Genomic DNA, 22,773 nt, shown 5'->3' with positions numbered 1-22,773 from the left:
TGGTAGACGAAATCACTGTTGGTATGAGCTTCGACAAAAGGGGCAGGGCATTATTGGTGAAGCTCTATTACCAAAACAACAGCAATGCTGCAGCTGCACTTCTAGAATATCGCCGACTGAAAGGATTACGGAAGGGTCCTCTTTCGCCACTTGCTGTGCGGGTTATGATGAAGAAGTTCTAATCAACTGGAGATCTGGGCGTCGCTCAGGCCGACAACGGGTGGTAGACGAAATCACTGTTGCTATGAGCTTCGACAAAAGGGGCAGGGCATTATTGGTGAAGCTCTATTACCAAAACAACAGCAGTGCTGCAGCTGCACTTCTAGAATATCGCCGACTGAAAGGATTACGGAAGGGTCCTCTTTCGCCACTTGCTGTGCGGGTTATGATGAAGAAGTTCTAATCAACTGGAGAACTGGGCGTCGCTCAGGCCGACAACGGGTGGTAGACGAAATCGCTGTTGCTATGGCAGACAATGCCTCGCGCAATTCCCGATCGTCCTGCAGTGCGCGTGCTGTGTCACGACATTTGAACATCTCGTGTTCCACTGTACGGATGGTGCTTCGAATCATTCTCAAATGGTATCCGTACATGATCCATATCGTACAACAGCTTCCACCACAGGACGCACAACGGCGCGTCGACTTCGCCCTCCACTTTCTCCAAGGATTCAAGTTAACGAGGGCTGGCCCTGGACCATCCTATGGACAGGCAAAGCTCATTTTTCTGATGTATGGTGTGAACACAAAGAATAGTCGAGTGTGGGTATCTTCACCTCCAATCACTGTGCATGAAGTTCATGTGAATGTGTCACCATGTTGTGTGGCCTCATGGCTGCGTTCATCATTGGCCAACTCTTTTTTTGATCAAGTTCACGTTCAAGGACCAAAGACGTGCAGTGTGACTGGCCACCGTTACTGCGATATGCTTTGGCAGCATTTCATATCCGCCTTTCAGGAGAGAGACGAATCGAGCTCAAAAGTATTAATGCAAGATGCAGTCCCACCGCACATCGCTCGTGAAGTTCGCCTGCTTCTCCGAAACACATTTGAAAACGATCGAATTATCAGCCGATCGTTTCCATGCTTCGCCGACACGATCACCTTATCTCACTCCCTGTGATTTCGGTAGTGGGTCTTGGGTCTGCCTGAGTGACGGGGTTTGCCACGGGAATATTCGCATGTGTGCTAATCTGACCTAAGGACATGTGGCATCTGCCTTGCAGAATGCAGACTCTTCTGGGCACGTATGGACCCTATATTGAGCCCCTTTTGTATCAGTAATGGCACCGGTATGTAATGGTATGATGTACCGTAACAGCACATTAAAAGTGTTTCAATTGAATAGATCCTGCATTATTTCTCTTCCCCATATCCTTGACGTTAATGTTACCAAATATGGTCCTCATACGGTAGTTAGTTTACGTGTTATAACGTGTTAAATAGAGAAAATTTAATTATAACCAAAAGGTCAACTTTTAGGGATATGTCAAAACGGTTAATACAGTACTATTTTCGTGTGGCTTTTTGTCCAGTCTGTCTGTCCGTCCGTCCGAGTACTACTCAGGGTTGACATGTTTCAAATAAATCATTTGTAATCACGTGTTAAAATCACTATTCTATTCATTTTATAAATCAAACATGTATTTATTAAAACGATTTGATCAATTTTTAAAATAAATAAACGATTTTAATTTTTGAATATTTTTCCCCGAATACGGAGTAAACATCATGTGAGGGGGACTTGGGTGGAGAGATCCACATCTCTTAAAGGGGAGACAGAGTCCAAATTTTAAGGTATAAGGAGGAGACGAGCGTTAACTTCCCGTCGACAACGGAGTCATAACAGGCAAAGCACTCGCTCGGATTGAAGAAGGATGGAGAAGGAAATCGGCCGTACCTTTTCGCAGGAAACATCCCGGCAACTTCCGTAAGTGATTTACGAAAATCACGGAAAAACTACATCTGTATGGCTGGACGCAGGTTTGAACAGTCGTCTTTCTGAATGCCATACCACTGTGCTAACTACTGCGTTACCTCCCTCGATAAATTTTAAGGAAAACCTCTCACGTAATTAATGAACGTCCCCTTAGGTTTATGTGCGCGAAGGTAGTGTTGTCCCAATTACTAATTGTAGACAGTTACTTTTCCCGATTCTGCTGTCGTTGTTTCTCGTCAGCTACGTTTCTAGGAGTCGTCCCATTTTTCAGTTTTCACAACTCTTCGTCAGAATGGCTGTACCCTCAATTGTCTATTACTATTATATTCAGTCGCATATTTATGTTATCTCCTTCTCTTTATAGGCTTTCCAACATACGAGTTGAAGGACGTTTTGCCTCTCTGCTATAACCATTGTGTAAATTCGTGGTATTCTCCACATTTTTATTAAATGTTTATTTTCTGTGTACGCCACAATTTACTCGTCATATTTTTTTCACTGTTTTTCCCTTAATTCTAAAAAATAATGCTGTATCTCGTATCATTAGAAACTATTCTGATTCACGAAACGAATAGATAACCGATATATTTCATTGAATGATGGAAGACTAGATTATAGTCTTCTTCTATAGCACAGGTGTCTTCCGCTTGTCACCCTCGTGAATTGTAAATTTTGGATAGCAGACAAAACAGTCTATTTGTGCGTATTAAGCTATTACAATTTCTCGTTTGAATTTCAGTCCTTTAGTGCTTTGCACACATATGCATTGCATCAGTTTCAGTTTGACGCCAATTGCGTTATGGTTCTCCTGGGTTCCTACTGAATACTAGTAATAAATCTTGTCTCTCTGACTGTCTTTTCTGTGCCCTCATCTCACATTGCACACACGACAAGATTTGTGACTTTGGATTGATCTAGTAATCAACTGTGCTCGTGCTTCTGATACTAAATACCTTTAACAGCCACTTTTTAAGTAGTACCATTTTTCTGTGTCGGGTTGTCAGGTTTATAGCTAACTTTCCGATTTAACATTTCTGCCACCGTAAATGTAATGTTGCTTAATTTTTCTAAAAGAGATCGGAGCTTCTCACTGTCTATATTTTTCCTTCTTTCATAGGGATGTGAGACATTCCTTTAGTTACCTTGCGTTTCTGCCGTTGCCCCTCATGTCGTACTTTCATGGAGATACACATTTTTAGTTAGCTAATTGATACGGGGTCGTAATCGCACATAAGCAAGGAGTCTATATTTCTCATCGAATCGTTTCGCAGCCTGTTACTCTTTGCCGACAATAATCGTTATCGGGAACAACAATGCTACTGCTACTGCATACACACAGTGTTGGAGGAGCGTTCTCGCTGCTGGTGGATTGTGCCGCCTGGTGCTGAGTTTTGAACATTTCGAATGGGAATTTGTAAACAGGTAAATTTTATTTTAAAATAGCAGTCTTTTTAGTACAAGTACATGTATCCGTTCGCAGAAATGTGTGATGTATGCTTATAGTCGGCCACGTAGGTCATGAATATTACATCATCGAACAAACTATTAGCTATTTGATATTTTATTTTCTAGTTGGCGCCTACGTTTACTAACAAGTTGGTCCCAGTATCAACATAGATTGTAATGACTCGCTATAGTACTGACGTGTCTGTCCGTTATGATATCCACAGAAAATTTATTGAGAACTGCTTGATTGTGATGTGATGAGTGGTTCACGGGTAATAGAGTACGTGGTTTCATTTTTTCTGAAGCCCACTTTCTGAGCGTTCAAATATGTGTTACTGTGTAAGTTTAACGTGTATCATTTGTGTTAGTAAATGTCTTGTGCTTAAAACTGCAATTGAGATAACTGAATTCTACGGAAGTAATAAATGAATAAGTGAACAGAGGAGGTGACGTCGGGTGGTACAGTTACTACGAATCGAAAACTTATGTTTCGACTTATAGTCGTCCCCGAGAACACAGTTTCTAACTAAGCGTACGTACGGCTACCTACGGAGTTATATCGCCTGAATCTGTATCTGCATCCACAGTCTGAAAGCAAGTTGAGTGGCAGAGTTGAGGACTCTGCGTACTGTACTACGTTTTAGGATTTCTTCCTACTCCATTCTTCTACGGAGCGTGGGAAGAAAGACTACTTGAATGTCTCTACACCAGGGGTCTCCAAACTACGGTCCACGGGCCCGCGTTAGCTGGCCGGTCATCCCGGTATCCGGCCCGCCAACTATTTGAGGTGGTACCTATATTGGCAACAAGAGTTTCGAGGCCCATCGCGACCAATACACGGCGACATTGTCGGAGCTCTATCTTTACAAAGCGGAAGGTCATGTTTTAACTTCTGGCCATCCACAATAAACAGACAGACCATTCTCGGTGCGATAGTAAAAAAAAAAAAGGAACGGTTAACAGACTAGTTTGGCGAAAACATTTTAAGTAAAAAAATTCTTTTAATTTTATTATACTCACGAGTCTGATGCAAGTATTTCAAATGGACGCCACTTCGGCGACTAGCCTTAGCAAACAATCATTATGGAAGATGCTTCTTAAGCGAGGTTTCACTTTCTTTTGATTACCTTGTAAAATACATACAGATTGTGTAGTGACATACTTTTTTGTCGGTGAAATTCGCCAGAATAAAATACGCCAGAACTTCGGTCAGGTACGTCCACCAATCAAAATTATGTATTAAATAAAAGTCATAGATCGTTTCAGTGCTAGCTATTCCCACAATCTTAGATTTTTGCGATTTCATCTTTCCTTTAGCCCTACATTATGGTGATCATGGGTTGATAGGGTGGTTTAATCCCAATAGGTAGATTTTGGCCCTTATGACTACGTGGAGGAGTCAGTGTGGCACGCGGACTAAAAAGTTTGGAGACCCCTGCTCTACACAGTGGAAGTATGTCGTCCAATACGTGACTTAGCATAGCTTAATTTGGAAGGATCGTGATGGGAAGAAGCGGTTACTATTTTTCAGCGAAAACTAAGATGTGCTATACCTGCAGTGCCATCCTTACGTTCCTGGATATGCCGCAGTTTAAGTTTCCAATCAGGTATTTTGAAGGATGTTTTCTGTTGATGAAAGTTCGAGCGGAACACTAACTGAATGAAAGCGTATTTTTTTTTTTTTTTTGGTATATGGTTTGATGTGATAGTTGCCTCATTTTTTTAAAGTTATCCGTGTCTTTGTAAACGCCGGACTTGTTCAAGACTGTAGCAGTAAAGTTTTAGCCGTAACAGAATAACAATTTATATTTCATTATTTCAGTAGAAACTGAATCGTTCCACAAACATAGTGTGTAAACGCCACACCACGTTTTTATAGACACGTTCACGAGACTGAACCATTTCCTCCGTGACGTCTTAATCAGCCAAAATCAGTGCAGATTACTGCCAACATTTTTCTACTGACCTTGTGCTTTTCCTGCGAGTGACCGCAGTTGTCGCGGAAGTAGTAATATTTGTTTACCCGAGATAATGTGGATGTTCGGAAGACGGGCAGTGCCGGGCAGGAAGCTTTTTATTGGTGTATTGGGACTGGCAGTAGGTCAGTCTCTTGCCGTCCACAGAACGAGGTGGAGCAGTGGTTCATACATCGGATTCGCAATCGGGAGAAATACGTTTCAAACCCCCGTCCCGCCATTCATAATTAGGTTTCCCATAACTTTATTAATTCACGCCAGGCAAATGCCGGGATTTTGATAAGAGCACGGCCGCTTTACTTCCCCATACCTTCATAATCCGAACCTCTGCTCCGTCTCTGTCAGCGCTGTCGGCGATATATCAAACTTAGTCTGCCTTCCTTCTTGTAGCCAGTGGTATGAAAATTTCTGGTAACAACTGATACGCGAGAAAGCACATGAAACTGAAAACCTCCGAAAGTAATTTGGAGTTATTTAATTGGAATCCTCCGTTCATAAGAATATTTCTGCGTAGGACGAGGTTGTGATTACTCTGAGATACGTGTCTCAATCATAAGTGTCGCTCCTAAAGCGGCACTGTTCAAAATTTTCATTTGAGCTATCACATGTTCTGGACCCCATCGTTCGGATACACTGCAAGGCATAGTACGTAAGCTTGGGATCGTTGCAACGCGACACATCAACTGCCTTCTATGGCTTGTATATTTATGCCGTCTGTTCTGCGCTCACGACGACTGAGAAGATTGCATAACTGCACTGTGCATCATATTTCTTTCCCCTTGGAATTCCTAAGTAAGTGATCAGCATAGACAATAAATGTAATTTGACGATCGCTGCACGTTTTTACGGGAGCGTTATTGACACAACATTCAAGCATGATGCATCGTGTGAATTTAGACAATATACGACAATACATTTGATATGATTCTCGGTAAAATTTTCATTTGAGAGTTAAACCAGCTTGAATAACCATCACATAATCTGTACCCAAGCAGAGTAGTAGATGCTATTCAGTTACACAGTACAAGAAAAATAACGTAATTATTTCGATATCTTCCCTTCGGAATTCCTAAATATTTGACCAATAAAAATCATGTACAGGTGGTATTTAATTGCTTTAACTGGGCGTTCTTTATAGCTTTCCACAGGACGGTATAAAGAATGTTTCCGTAAGAGCATGCAAAAACTTAACAGGACCTACAGTATGTTATACATCTACATCCATACTCCGCAAGCCACCTGACGGTGTGTGGCTGAGAGTACTTTGAGTACCTCTATCGGTTCTCCCTTCTATTCCAGTCTCGTATTGTTTGTGGAAAGAAAGATTGTCGGTATGCCTCTGTGTGGGCTCTAACCTCTCTGATTTTATCCTCATGTGTCTTCGCGAGATATACGTAGGAGGGAGCAATTTACTGCTTGACTTCTCGGTGAAGGTATGTTCCCGAAACTTCAACAAAGCCCGTACCGAGCTACTGACCGTCTTTCCCGCAAACCCTTCCACTGGAGTTTATCCATCATCTCCATAACGCTTTCGCGATTAGTAAATGATCCTGTAACGAGGCGCGCTGCTCTCTGTTGGATCTTCTCTATCTCTTCTATAAATCCTATCTGGTACGGACCCCACATTGGTGAGCAATATTCAAGCAGTGGGCGAACAAGTGTACTGTACCCTACATCTTTTGTTTTCGGATTGCATTTCCTTAGGATTATTCCAATGAATCTCAGTATGGTATCTGCCTTACCGACGACCAACTTTATAAGATCATTCCATTTTAAATCACTCGTAATGACTACTCCCAGATAATTTATGGAATTACCTGCTTCCAGTTGCTGACCTGCTTGCTATTCCCTGCACCATGCGTCAATTCGTTGCAGATCCTCCTGCATTTCAGTACAATTTTCCATTGTTAAAACCTCACGATATACCACAGCATCATCCGCAAAAAGCCTCAGTGAACATCCGATGCTATGCACAAGGTCATTTATGTATATTGTGAATAGCAACAGTCCTTCGACACTGCCCTGCGGCACACCTGAAATCACTCTTACTTCGGAAGACTTTTCCCCATTAAGAATGACATGCTGCGTTTTGTTATCTAGGAACTCTTCAATCCAATCACACAATTGTTCCACTGAACAATTTGAGGTAGGAAACTTGGGGTCGGGGAAGCCAGATTAAGGAAATGATAGGAATAAAATTAAATTACTGCGTACTTTTTTATTTACATTAGTTAAAATTAACTGGAAGTACCACCATTGACACTATGAACGTACTATTTGCACTGTATCGCACAAAATGTGCTGACACTGTTGGCCATTAACCTCAGTGCAGGCATGACATCGGCGAACATCTGAAGTAGACCTCATGGCCTCTTTTCTTCCTTCCAATGAACCAGTCTCCCGCATTCGTTGATGAAGAGAACTAAACACTCGTCATGACGGAGGATGCCTATATGGAAATCGTTCCCTGTATACCTTTCAGCAGCGAAAACACTGCAAGCAATTCCTCATACACGAGGTGCTCGTCAGTGAGTTCTAAAAACTGTACCGGTATTGCTCCATCGTAGTGTATTGCACGTCTTTGAATATCACTGAGTAATAAATGGATCTGTCGTTCATACATAGCACTTTCTGTCATGGGGCAACGTAAATACGATTCAGCAGTCACCACGTGGACAAGTAAACAAAAACTGGATGATGACTTCCTAGTAGTCTCGTCGTCCTTCTTTCCTTGGTGATATAAAGAATGTACATGTAAATAAACGGGACAGTATGTATAAATTTGTACGCATGTTAGCTGTAATCTGGAAAACAGTAGTGCTAGACAAAGTACTTCCATATCTCCTTAAGCTGACTTCTCCGACCCCAGGCTCCCAACCTCAAATTGTTCAGTGGAGCATTCTCTATACCCTGTTACGTTCTTGCATGCTCTTACGGAAAAATCTTATACACAACAGGAATCAAACATGGTGCGTCATGTTAATTTAGATACCACACGATGAAGTGTTTCACACGTTGGATTGGATTGGATTTACGGCAAACATTTCGTTAAATTCTGAACCAGCTCGAAAAACTACCACGAAACGAGAACCCTGAAAAGCAAGACATGCAGAATAATAACTTGCAGTATTAATAATGTAAAGCAGGATTCCTAATAATGTTCTCCATCAAATGATCAATTCGACACTCTACCTGCCTGGAATGTTATATCTCGAGCTCAGAATTCCGGCAAGAGAAGAATCCGTTCTCCCTCTGAAGCGTATGTATATCCTGTAGTTAACAGCTGTAGCGTGCGTACGTGAATGTTGCTGGTGGAAGACCAAATGCGATCGGCGCCTGCTTGGCGCCTCTGAACATGCTACACAATACGCCGTCAGCTGCAAGAGGAAACGAGCCGTTCGCGACGCTGGCTTTTGTGCTCAAAAGAGCCAGTACAGCGTACGCCCAGCTTTTGTTTCCCTGTCACCAGTTCGCACCGAACCAGTATTTCGTCAGCAACTTGTCACCAGTGTTATCGTTCTCCACACGGACAGCTATCTCGCTCAGTCAAATTCTCCCTTAACTAAACGACAACGTCAATTTTTTTCTCTTTGCAACGTAATCGGACAGTTCTTTCATTTCTATCGTGCCCGACTTCAGTATTTCTAAATAAATACTTTCGGTGAGTCTACTGTAATGTACACTTCATAGTATATTACTACATTATTATGTTAAAGTTGGGGAAGATGATCTCTAACTGTTGCAGCATATTAGGCGAGTGTGCTTCAACTAGTCACGTAACGCGACAGGATGTAGGTGGTGGTTGCAACTGTCGTTGCCAGATAAAACTGAAAAAATTACCCAACATTGCCTTGCGAAAGGATTTCTTGAGCAGAAGGTGAATACAATAAAATACTTAGTAAACATTAAAAATTATTTTTATTACTGCTAGTCACAGCTCTCAACAAATTTTTCTTGCCTCAAGTCTTTCGTTAATAGTCGTATGTTTCAAACTTCAAACTACAGAAAATGCATAATTTTGATTTTACCATATCGACTCTCAATTTGTTCGGTTTGTAAGTGATTCATGTGTGTTAAAATTCTTCCTACATAGGTACTGCTACATGGATCGTTCTGATAATTTTTTTTACGTTAGGCGTTTCTTCTCCGTATATAAAAGCTTTCCATGAAAACGATTTTTTGGACGTTTTTGTAATTGCCCCGAAGTTTTACTTAGCATATGGATCTGTTTGCAGAAATTAGCATTGTCCTGTTCAATACCTACCACCTTTGGCACCAGTACATATTTTACATGTGTAGGAGTTAGTTTTCCTATGATCGCGTAACTAGTTTTCATACGTTCGCGTAACGGAACATCTTAAAGCGAGAGTTTTACTGGTCATAGCACTTTTTAAGATAATGTTCGGCACTTTGGTAGGATACAAGAGTCTTACTCTTAAATTTCTTTCTGTCAAACTGATTTACTTTTAACATTTATTTGTTAGAAACAACCTTCTCACGTGATTCAATATCTTTTTTCTAACATGACCGCCTTTAACTCCATCCGAACAGGCCTCGGAATGCCGAACGGTATCGACCGACCGCCTTGTCATCTTCTGGCGATACGTGTCATCGGATGCGGATTGGAGGGGCATGTGGTCAGTATAGACAGCTATCCCGGTCATTGCCAGTTTTTGTGACCAGAGACACTACTTCTCAATCAAGTAGCTCCTCAGTTTGCCCCACAACGGCTGAGTGCTTACCGCTCGCCAACAGCGCTCGGCAGACTCGGTCGGTGACCCATGCAAGTCTAAGAGCTCTTAACTTCGGTGATCTGACGGGAACTGGTGTTATCACTATCGGCATGGTCGATAGCAATGTGACCATGATATTACATATTCTACTGGGTTTATGTATTCAGATTTCTAAAATATAGATTGGTGCAGTGGTTCCCAACAGGTGGTCCGCGGACCCCCAGGGGTCTGCGAGCTATGCTATTAGAATATGCCATTAGAATAAAATTATATTAATATAGTTCGTAAGCTAACAGATTTTTTATGGCCGCTCAATATTTTTTTCAATAACGAGTATGTCATGGTTTTTTCTTAGTACCAAAAATAGAAACCGTATAAAAACTCTTAATTTTGCATTTGTAGGTACTTGATAGTGTGATACGACAATGTACCAATCATGATCGATGAGAGGGTCCTCAAGAAAATTTTGTTGGGGACCCCTGAATTAGTGAATGATGTAAAATATAAATGAAGCACTACGGAACACCACTTTTCGTTATCGACAAAAGACCAAATGAGCTTATTGCATTTGTTTCACCTTCTTGGCGGGAATGCAGTTTGATCGCTTTCTAGTCAAACAACAGCTGTTCCGCAGCTGGTAGTAAGGTTACCAACCCAGCTGTTACATGGCGAATCACTGCATAATATTCTCGATTAACAAAACCAAAGCGTTCTTTAAGCAGTTTAGTGATACAAATGGAATTCTGAAAACACCGAACCATTCAAACTTTCTACCGAACACCGCACGTGGATGAGATACCAAAAGCCTCGGTAAAAAGCAAAACACAGGCAATCTAGGTGAAAAAAGTCTCAGGCTCATACTGTATACTCGACTACTGTTTTCGCCTGCAGCCGTTTATGCTGCGAAAATTCGCTGTATGCCACATTTCATTTACTATATGTAAAGTTACTGCTGGATTGACAACCACGAAGAAGGTAATTCACGACGAAGTGAACAGTAGTAGGTCCCGCGTTAGTGGGAAGCAACTTCGTGACATAACTTCGGTACAGCCACATTACAGTTCCATCACAGAGTGCGTTCTTAACCTTGAATTGCAAGCACGGCAAGAGGTAGCGAGAAACGACTTCGCGGCAAGGTACAACGGTTTGTAAGGGCGTCATTGCAAAGCGATCCGAAGGAAGCAGAAGTAGCAGTGCTGAGAGAACAAGGTGAGGAAACGTGCAAGCAAATCTAGTGAGTCGAGCGTTCAGATTATTGCAGGAGGGACACGTTGATGAGCGGAATGCTATTCAAGTATTTGCTCCAAAGATGAAGAACTGAAGTGTACAAAATAAGTACACTGTCAGCAGTATGATTAATTGTGTTATTACGCAACCGTTCTGCGAGATTACGAATAATACCAAAAAATGCTAAGTTGAAGAAAAGTACACAGCATTATCGCACGGAACTGGACTTTAGTGTTAACAAAGAAACTCTGAGAAAAATTGTCCTTCTCTTTGAGAGGTGCCACAATAAAAATGTTATCAGGTCTCAGAGCCGACATAATTTCAAAAGAAACTTTCTACTTTAGATTTTTGTGAAATGTGAAACATCAGAATTAATGTGCTTATGTAAGGAAACACGCAGCGTATTAGCTTGCGAGACAGGGAGGTGTGCGACACTGTTCTTTATAAATTGATGGCTTTTAGGCAGTATGTAAATTTTAAGTTGACAAATCAGAATAACTCGAAAAATGAGTTTCACACGATAAAATGTGTAGAATCCAAAGTTGATTATTTTCATGGCGGACATATGCTGGTGCTAAAATTAACCCGGTACCGCAGCCTCCTGGGGGTGGGGCGGGAGGCAACTTTAAAATTTCAAAAGGGAACCCCCATTTCTATTGCAGAATCAGATTCTACCTAAAACAGTAGGTACATTTTGTCTTAAGCAACTGCTTTGATTCTTGGTCGTTGGTGCTGTAATTTTTAAGAAAATCCATGTTATCACTTTTGAGTAGACTGTGGTTACACATAAATAAAAAATACCTATTTACGTCATAATTTTGATTTGCTAAAACTAAAACTCTCCCTCTCTCCCCGTAGGGAAAAAATTATTATTTGGGTCAACATTTGTAAAACTTAATTCCTCTCTCTCAAACCCCACTCTACGGGGGGTAGGGAGAGTTTTAGTTTTGGCGAATCAAAATTTACGAAGTAAATATGTATTTTTTATTTATCTGTAACCATTGTCTACTCAAAAGTGAGAACATGGATTTTCTTGAAATTCAGCGCCCATAGATTTTCTTGAATTACAGCGCCAACTACCAAGCATCAAAGCAGTTGTTTAAGACAAAATGTACGTAGTTTTTTCGGTAGAATTGATTCTGCAATGAAAAATGCGGGTTCCCTTTTGGAATATTAAAGTTGTCTCCCGCCCCACCGCCAGGGGTGCTATTAGCAGCAAGAGAAAGCTATAGAAAATATTTAGTTGTTAAGTATGTGGTGTTATCGTAGTAACATGTTAGGTGCATCAGGCAGTTTTTTTTTAATGTCTGTTTATAGTACACGACACATGTTTACAGAGATGGAAACAATGGATGAAATTTAAGTATCAGACGGTGGATTTTAAAACAAAGAACATTCCTATGTGTGCTGTAAGAGCATTTAGATTAGTACGAAACAAATAAAACATTTTTAACGACGTTAAAATCATAAATCACTAAATAAATTCTAAGGAAGAAATGATGGAGGTGACGGTTTAGCGGCTGGCCTCTGACGATAACGTTTCAAACTAAGTAAAACTAATCAGGGGAAGAAATACTAGACCATCAAGGAATAAGTGACTAATTTCAAAATGCAGTTACCAGTTTCAGCAGGCCATCGTAGCTGCCTGTCGTCAGAAGAGGCTGTTAGTAATCACTTGGCATGCGTGGAGGGTGGAAAATTTTAAAAATTAGGAGCCTGATTTACTCCTCTAAACGCTGTTCATTTTTATTTTCATAGTAAAATTAATCCAAATTATCATTTTTATTAAAAAAAAGTTCTTCAGCTTCAGTATCACTCGCACTTCCAGAGAAAGTGACTTGGTGATCCCCTACCACATCCGCTTTTAATACTGACTGCTGCCACCTACATGCATTCATTTTTGCCTCATAGAAAGCGTCATGTATCTTTATTTTTCTATCGCCTTTTCCTATAGCGGCAAACGACGTAACCCACAGACGTAAATCATTTACGAAGTCAGATACCGAATCCCGTTGTTGTTGTTGCTGCGGTGTTGGGAAACGAGAGACTGATTTTTTTATCTGTCAGAGCTGTGCGAAACAACGCAGCATTTTTAAAGCAGAATTTTTTTCCGAGTCATGCTTCTGTTGAATATTTTGATAACCATGACGCAGAACATTCCAAAGGCACTCCTGTGCTTCATAGAGAGTGACAAATTTGTAAATTTTGTTTCTTGTCCACTTCATTTCGTTAAGGAACGCGCGTAAAGACAACTTCTTTCCTTTGACGGAGCAAAGACAAAATCCTAGCGCCGCGTACCGGCACTTAGTTGTAGCCGGCCAGGAACAATATTACTGTGATCTCTACCGACAACAGTCGAAAACAATGGTTTTGTGTCGCCAATATGTTGACAATATGATGTAAATATCAGCCGTCCAGTACTAGTCGCGAACATTGTTGGTGATTGTTTCGAACTCAGTGTAAACGCGCCTTTAGTAAACCGTAATGACGAAATCATTCGAGGATAAATTTGTTTTGGAAATATGTGGTAACGTCTTATGGGACGAATCTGCTGAGGTCATCGGGCACTAAGCTTATGCACTACTTAATCTAACTGAAACGAACTTAACGCTAAAGACAAAAGACGCCCGCGCGCGGGCGCACACATACACACACACACACACACACACACACACACACACACACACACCCATGCCCGAGGGAGGACCCGAACCTCCTGCGGAAGGACCCGCACGGACCGTGACAAGACACCCAAGACCACGCGGCATTCGAAGACAGGTTCACTGCGTATTTCGGAAGGAAATCATTACAATCTATAAAACATTTTAGTAGCATACGATTAGCGAAATGTCAACAGTACCTTTTTCAATTTTTTTTAAAGTATGGTTGTAGAATGTCTATTTCCACAATATTTTAGCGCTTTCCCATATATCCTTAATTAAAGTGGTAACATCCATATTATAATGGACAGTTGGTAATAGTTGATAAGGCATTAGCATGTGATCATCATCAAATTGTCTATAGATAGAAAACAGGGTGTAGCAAGAAGTAAGTTCCACATGTCGTCCCACGCAAAATCTCTTGTGCAACCTGAATGACGCATTGTCAGAAGTGAGTCCATGTTCAAGAGTGCCCATGTTCCTGCAGACAAAGTTCTACAGCGGTACAGGTAGCAGACTGTAGGAGTGAAATGGCATCGCGCCAGGAAACGTGTTCCAAAATTGAAGTACACCGAACGATATGATTCTTGTGGGGAGGGGGAGGTCTGAATTTCACACAGATGCACCGTAAAATTCTAGCGGGGTATGAATTAAATGCAATGTCACGTAAAGCCTTATGGAAATGGTGGTAACAATTCTCCTCGCGCCGCACAAATGTGGGTGATGGTGGTCGGAAAGGAAGAACATCGACACTAGCCGCAGACGGCATTGCCCTGGCAATTGGCAAGCAGAAAGAACATCTTGGGGTGGGGGGGGGGGGGGGAGTTCCAACGATGAGGATATTCGTGGCTGTTCTCGAACGTCTCAGTGACCAAGGATCGAGTTTATACCGTCGAGGAACTGAACAATCGGTAAAACATAGTTCTTAAGACATCAATACCCTGTGAGTGCCCCATACACTGTGCGTAAGAGTGTGCTAGTGTTTTCTTCTGAGATTTTTATCAAATTTGATCGCTTCAAATATTGTTGCTAAATGTCAGTATTGCAGCAGAGTCGAGTATGCAACTTTACCTGCCCATGTGTCGCTTTGCGTGTCTTCTGTACCGTGCGACTGCCTGTTCGGCTGTTTTGTTTTTGAGTTCCCTGTCGATTTTCTATTCAGTATGGTATACACGAAGGCCCTAAGAGTGTTTGTTGCGTTCAGCTATGCAAAAAACAGTGTGTGGAATGTCAGCTGGATTCAGTTTCCCTATGTCTATGTTCCAAATGATGCGACAACACGCAGATTGGTGAAGAAATTTCAGGGGGCTGCATCTATTACACAAATGAAGGCCTATAGAAACTAGTGTTTTAACCGAAAATAAATTAGACGAAGTAGGCGAAGCCTTGGAAAGAAGCCCGAGAATATCTATGCGCCGTTTGGCACTTATATACTGTTGCTCAACGCCGTTACTGAATTGGCTGTTACAGCATGTGAACGATGGATAAGTCAATCCTGAGATGCTTTTTTTTCCTGTGACGAAGTATGGCGGCATTTGTCAGGGTAGGTAAATTCTCAGAAGAGTCCACGGTGGAGCTCTAAAAACCCTCATGAATTACATAAACAACCTCTGAATGATAAGCAAACAGTATTGTGGTGTGCAATTAGCGCAAGACGAATTATTGTAGCCATCATTTTTCACGAAGCATACGTCCTGACAAGTATGTGAACAATATATTGCATCTTTTTTTCCCCTGAGAACAAACGCCTAACGAAAAGACGCGGTACAACACAAGACCACACACCGCCAATGCTAATATGACAGTAATACGAAGTCTTTTTTTGACTGTAGGATAGTTGATTGGTCTCCTCTAAATCGGTGTGATTTTTATCTTTATGGAATGTTAAAAGGCAAGGGGTGCGCAACACATCACCATACGCTCGAAGAGTTGGAAGCAGTGTACGGCTTGTCATTTCCGAGATTTCTGCAGCCAAAATTCGTCTAGTGTTTGCTGATGTGTTCAGAAGACGTCAGGCTGCTCTTACCACAGAGGGACATCATTTTGGGCACCTAATGTAAATAAATGCAAGCTTAAGTTAACCAGATGGCAACGATGTTTGCGCTTAACTCAGGGCCGCGCGGAGTAGCCGTGCGGTCTACGGGCGCCTTGCCCCTGTTTGCGCGGCTGCCCCCGTCGGAAGTTCGAGTCCTCCCTGGGGCATGGGTGTGTGTGTGTGTGTGCTGTCGTTAGTGTAAGTTAGTTTAAGTTAGATTAAGGACCGATGACCTTAGCAGTTTCGTCCCATAGGAACTTACCACAAATTTCCAAAATTGCTTCACTCAGGGAAAGCACGCGCGGCGGCCGGCGGATGCGCTGGCTGCGGTCGTTGACCTTGCCGCACGACTCGTGGACACGCCCCGGCCGTATTTCGTGAGACACCCTGTATGCGTGTCTTGGACGTGTAGTGCAGCATTCAGCAGAAGTTACTTGACTGGCCGTGATAATGTGTAACGTATTACTTGAAGTTCCCTCGTAAGATCATCAAAATGTGTCAAATAGCTACCCATGTAATGATACAGTTAAATGCATTTTCAACAGTTGGTGGCGTAAAATTCCGTTACGTTGTCGACTTAAGTTTGGATATCAGTACTCACAACTCAAACCTTTATAGGTGGGGTGAGATCCTTCATTTGGCTATTCATAAACGTCTACATTCACGATAGAAAAGCCACTTCCGCAGGCTACTTTGTTACCTTCATATGAGTATTGTGAAATTCAGTAAACTTCCTTTCATTAAAAACAATTTTTTTAATTATAGTTCTTTTTAAAGAGGGGTTTCATAGGCTCATGGTGACGTGCATGTAAAATATTTGTTGCACAGGGGTGGAAGGCATCCAGTAATGCTGAGTTAAAAAACGTTGTTTACAGAATGCTATCATTACTCTAGTGCATGTAACTATAAAATTGGCCTCTGCGTGCTGATATCCATACTTACGTTGATAATGTAACGGAAATATCACATCACAACTAGCACAACAGGTACTTTTTACTCTACCATCATCATTACAAACTTTTTATAGACACAATAGTCATTCTTCGTATTCCTTATTTTTAGGTTTCCTTTTCTCAGTCCGGAAAAACGGAACTCTTACACGATCACTTTGATGTCTGTTTGTCAGACTGCTCAAAACGCTTCTCAGGAACGGTTAGACATACGGGAGTTGAAATTTATGTCACGTATTAAAGTCTACGCCCCCTTGGCGATATAAGAACGTGAAGCACCGTAGTACATCAATGCGATCAAAAGATAAGGCCATTTACGTCACATATTTTGATGCAAACACACTCATCAAAACCTTGAGTGTACATCTCGTTCACCTATGATAATGAAATTTGTCAAGAAACTAAGTTTCACACTAAAACCAAATAAAAAGTCTTGAAAACTGCTAATTTGTAATTATGTCACACGAAAACAATTGTTTTTTATTTGTTATCGGATTCTTTCCATCCACCTTTGTGAAGACTCCTTTTTCTCAGACATATCAGGTTGACATTTACATCTAATAAAAGTTCTTTGGCCCCTTGTCGTGTAATAAACATTTTCTTGTAAGCTAAAGCAGTCAAAAGAAACGGACATTTATGTCACATATTTTGACACTCCCAAACTCAGTCATTAAAACCACAGATACTTCACCTTGTCGACGTATAATCATGACATTTGGCAAGAAGAAAGGTATCATTGTTAAATTACAATTACATCGTAGGAACAAAATATTTCTTTCCTGAGGTTACCTTCCTTTAGGAAAGTGCGTGGACTCAGCGACTGTGATACGATTTATAAATTACAGAGCGCAGAAATCAGTCGTCCCTTTTTTTTCGGCAGATTTTACTTGGCAAATCCAGATTTCGGCTAGTATTCAAAGAACTGTGTCTTACGCTCGAACACCAGGGAACTGACATGCATCGAGACTAGAAAATAGTGCATTGATAATGGCTAGGCACTAGTCGAAATCTGAACTTGCCACATAAATACAGCAACAAAAAAAATAACGACTGATTGCTGCGTTAAGTACTTTATAAATTTGTTTTGTCGTTTGTTATCCGACTTCAGACTTGTAAGTAAAATTTACTCGAAAATATTGGAATCCCTGGGCCTCGATTCCCGCAATGTATGTAGTCAAAAATATTACACAATTAAGTTCGTATGCTACCCCTACAGCATGCCGCCAATTTTTTTTCTGGAGGCAGTCAAATGACGACCACTGGATATTCAAAATTCGTAATTGTATTTTGAAATGTCAGTGTGATTGTTGTCGCATCAGAATATTACAAAGAGTAGCGTTACTGTGTCTTCCTATTTCAACACTTTTGCCGCTTTGTTCGCGAGAAGTTTGACTGAAATCCATGACAGGCACCGTATCACCGCAATTACGAAATCGAATCACACTTTAGTCAGCATCATCATGTTTTTACACCCGTTGCTAGATACAGACATTCACCGGACCATCTTCTATATCCATCCATAATGCTCGTGTTTCTCAATATTATCTTTATGCTTTCTATGAGGTCGTCACCTCGGTCTTTTCTTATCTCTTCGAGCTCCACAGAGAACTACGCTGTCCCGTGCGCGATCCATGAGCCTATCCAAATGTCCAGCATACCTAGCCCCGCAGTTCTAAAAGTTTCGAGACTGGATTAACAGAAAAATAGAGAATCGTTCATATGCTCATTTTAATATCTTAGATGGTCTACATTGTACCCCCCCCCCCTCCCCTCCAATCCAAACAAAGCTCATACAAACATTCTAAACTGTTGATTAAGTCGTTTGGAATGTTGTTCAACTCGTGCACGAAATTGGCTCGTATGTCAGTTACGTCTAGAGAGCGTTGACCCATCACGTGGATTTCTTCACTTTGGCGTTTTGTTGTAGATTCGTATTGGTTTCGTCACCTGTGATGATTTTTTCCAGAAAAAGATTTGTTTTGTACTTCAATCAAGTCTCGGCAGGCATCAGAATGGCACTGTTTTTGTTCAGGAGTCAAAGGGTGCGGGTCATGATTTCCACACCCTTTTCTCTTCTTCTAAACGTTCTGGTGAATGTCTTGAACACTTCATTTAAAAACATTGATACATTGCAATTTGTGACTCAACAGCGCTGTCACACAACGATTGCACGTTCACTGCTGCTCGCCATAATCTCTCCATTACTCCTGTTTCAGAAGCATCGATAATTAAGTTCTCATTTCTTTTTTTCTACAGAAAAGTACTTCTTGTTCCAGCGCATGTTGAAAACTTTGTGTGGTGTCACCGCAAGACACCACACTTGCTAGGTGATAGCCTTTAAATCGGCCGCGGTCCGGTAGTATACGTCGGACCCGCGTGTCGCCACTATCAGTGATTACAGACCGAGCGCCGCCACACGGAAGGTCTAGGGAGACTTGCTAGCACTCGCCCCCAGTTGTACAGCCGACTTTGCTAGCGATGGTTCACTGACTTCTACGCTCTCATTTGCCGAGACGTTTGTTAGCATAGCCTTCAACTACGTTATTTGCTACGACCTAGCAAGGCGCCAGTATCCGTACTATTGATATTGTGAATCATGTACCATAAAGAGCGACGTTCTCCATTAATGGATTAAAGTTAAGTATTCCACCAGCTACGTACGTTTTTCTCAATTCTAATTCCCTTGTCATGTTCCAGACCTCACTCCAGCCTGCGTGAGCTGATACGCGTGCATTTCGGCCTCCTTTACTACACGGTTGGCTCTCCTGCCAACCACAACACTTTGCTCTGAAATCTCCAACTACTCTGAAAACGTTATAGGTGAATAACTTCTTTTCAAATGTACCGTGACTTATCAAACCAATTCATAAATATTTTTTCATTAAGTGTGAGAGCATTAATGCAGCGTTCCAAACAGGAGTGTCTTATAAGATTCTATATTATGTACAGTGACACCTACACCAACGCAGACGGAAAGGGGAGAATGTTACGGGATAACATGAGTAAAGTACGTGATACAACAGTGCACAGCCAGTTGTAGCTTGTATACAATAGTTAGAGAGCAAATCTGCAATGTACTGTAGAGGGCACAGCAATGATGATGGTTGCTATTCATCTGGTTTTACACAGAAAGGGTAGCCTATTCAGTCATTTCGTACGAATAGAGTACAGTATTGCTGCTTTAAAGCTATAGTAACCGCATACATTTTATTCTCAAGAAATGGAATTATTTCAGGTTTCAGCTTGTATTTTTACTTTTAATGTAATCGTTATTTAGAGATTGCTGTTCACATGGTAGGAACAAAGTAACAATGTTCTGGTGAATAAGAAATTGTGGTGATGTGAGAAGAGTTTGCGACAGTCGTTGTCAAAGTTCCGTGGACGTCCGCCCGCAGTAGAAACATCGCTGGCGCAAACCAATTGAGCAGCCCGCGAAAATCACTCCCCGTAGAGCGGCAGCGCCACTTGGAAGAGATACGCGCTTTGAAATAACAGTGCACTACAGAAATTGTCAGTTGCAAGTGGTAAGTCAGTCCGAGTGTTGCCAGGAGTACCTGCAGATCGTTCGTCATGTCTCCAAATCTGATATAAACAATGGCCGATGTATAGACAATGGTTAGTCTTCAATAGAAAAAGAACAGTGAATGGAATTATCATGTATGGGCAGAGACCGACTGCCTAGAAATGTAACTGAGTACTCTTATTTGGGAACTGTTCTTTGCGTAGTACATAAAGGCAGAAGATTAGGTTCCTTCCGACGTTAGTTCAGAGAAAATTATTTAGTTTTGATGGAACTGTAGGACAGATAGGCTAAACACCCATTCTACAACTGCTTTAATCAGGGTTACCAAAGTTGAGTAACATATTTTGCTACTGCTTTGTGCGTGTGCTGTCCTAGAGCCCACACATCCGTCCTACCAGGGCAAGTTTATTAGTCATTTTCAGCGGCAGCGACATTTTCGTCAATGATGGACGGCCCCAGTCCGAAAGGGCAGCCGACCCTTTATGTAGAAAGTCTTACTATTAGGTAATATGTCAGGAAGAAAAGTTCAGCTGTTGTTAAAAGATCTTCACATATAGTTCTAAGACCTTCCAGTTAAATTGCTAATTTATTGTACTCCGTCTCTGAAGCATAGCGGTAGCGTTACCGCCTACCACTCAGAGGGGCCGGGTTCGACTCCCGGCAGGGGACTGGGTGTTCTGTGTCCATCATCATTCACTCACAAGTCGCCGATGTGGCGTCAGCTAAAGAGGAGTTGCAATGCGGCGGCCGAACTCCCGCGAATAAGGCCTCTCAGCCAACAATGCCATACGTTAATTCATTTTTTGTATTGTATTTTTGTTATTTACATGTTGGATTGTGGCAATGGCCGGCAGATGGCGGCTAGCGAACGATACGCCCCTTGAGTGTGACTCTTCCATAAAATACCTTGTGCGGGAGCGCAAATAAATCGTGATTGAAACAACGGGGTGTCATCCATGGCTTGGATGCGTCCGTCTGTGGATGGTCTCACTTTGCAGTGGTTGGTGGTATACTCTGTTTTTACATACTAAGCAAAGCAGAGGTGATAGCAAATCTTTCTGAATGGTCACCAAGCAAGTGTTGAGGGGACTCACTTAATATTAACAAAAAAGCTTAGCATAGGCTTCAGTTTAGAAAGGCACTTTTCCCTCCAGCGCTCGGCAGTTCCCCTACAACGTCTGCGTAACTCTGACCATTACCGCTCTCTCAACTCATGCAATGCTGTCTGCGCATCTACCGGCCACGTACATCTGCTCGTCACTGCATTCTGTGCGGACCAGACAAGTAACTAAGGTTGGCGGAGATTCAAGACAAGGAACCATTAAGTAGGTTACTACGGTATTATACTCCGGTCATCATAAGAAAATACCTGATGTAACCAAATACCAACGCCATGATAGGGCAGAATCTGTAGCACACGTATACTGGTGTTGTTGCCCTCTGGGAAGTAGGTCCTACTTACGCGTTAGATATATTATAATTAAATTACGTTAAATGAAACTAAGATATTCAATGTTTTTCTTAATTACGCTTTAGTTATGTGGTTTTTATTTAAAAAAGCGTGTATAATCACAGCCTTCGCACTGTTGCGCTCTAATTGTCGCGCTGTTAATATACGGTATGAAAATGGCTGAGAATGCTTCCTGTTCTGTACTGAAACATGCGTGTGGAACACGGTTAAAAAGGGCAGGGAAATAGGTGGTTCTTAATGTTTGCTATAAATTTACAGAGATCGGCTCTGAAGTTTTCCGGGGGACTGTTTTACATACAGTGATGACACAAGTGCACAGACATGTGTATCGGAATCGGTAGTGTAGTAGCTTGCTAATTCGTTGCAGTAAATGGTTCAAGTCTCGACCAAAACAATTATTTTTCTCGTTCAATTTGAATTACCTGCGTTTTGTAATTGTAAATTCATCATCATTTTTTATGAAGTATAAGTTCTCAATTATCGATATTTTATGAATGACTTAATAAAAGTCGCTTAAATTAAGAAAACCTATCAATATAATTTTTAAGCCAGAAATAAATAACTAAATATTCTTTATTTGGACTAGGCCCATTGTTTTATACCACAGACGTAGATATGTGTCGTAGAAACATGAAAAACAATCATTTTTGCAGCATCGAGCACACCATACAAATGCTGCAGTCTTACATTGGCCACTGTACCATTACAATATGAACCCAACAGAACTGATCTGGAGCCAAGTTAAGGGATTTGGTCCGAGAAACAACAAGACTGTTAAGTTGCCAGCTATACTGGAACTAACACACGCAGCTTT

At 41.5% G+C, this 22,773-nt stretch overlaps 1 protein-coding gene across 1 annotated transcript in view; it reads left to right on the top strand.

The window, feature by feature from the left end:
- Positions 1-3,285: 3,285 nt before the first annotated feature.
- LOC126278522 (uncharacterized) overlaps positions 3,286-22,773 on the top strand; it is a 93,979-nt gene continuing 74,491 nt past the window's right edge. The window contains exon 1 of the mRNA XM_049978689.1: positions 3,286-3,360. Within this exon, the coding sequence (XP_049834646.1) occupies positions 3,343-3,360 (18 nt within the window). The 5' untranslated portion in view covers positions 3,286-3,342. The remainder of the gene's footprint in view (positions 3,361-22,773) is intronic.

This window comes from Schistocerca gregaria, chromosome 6 (assembly GCF_023897955.1).
Source record: "Schistocerca gregaria isolate iqSchGreg1 chromosome 6, iqSchGreg1.2, whole genome shotgun sequence".
Classification (NCBI taxonomy): Eukaryota; Metazoa; Arthropoda; class Insecta; order Orthoptera; family Acrididae; genus Schistocerca; species Schistocerca gregaria.
This window is presented reverse-complemented; position numbering and strand designations above follow the sequence as displayed.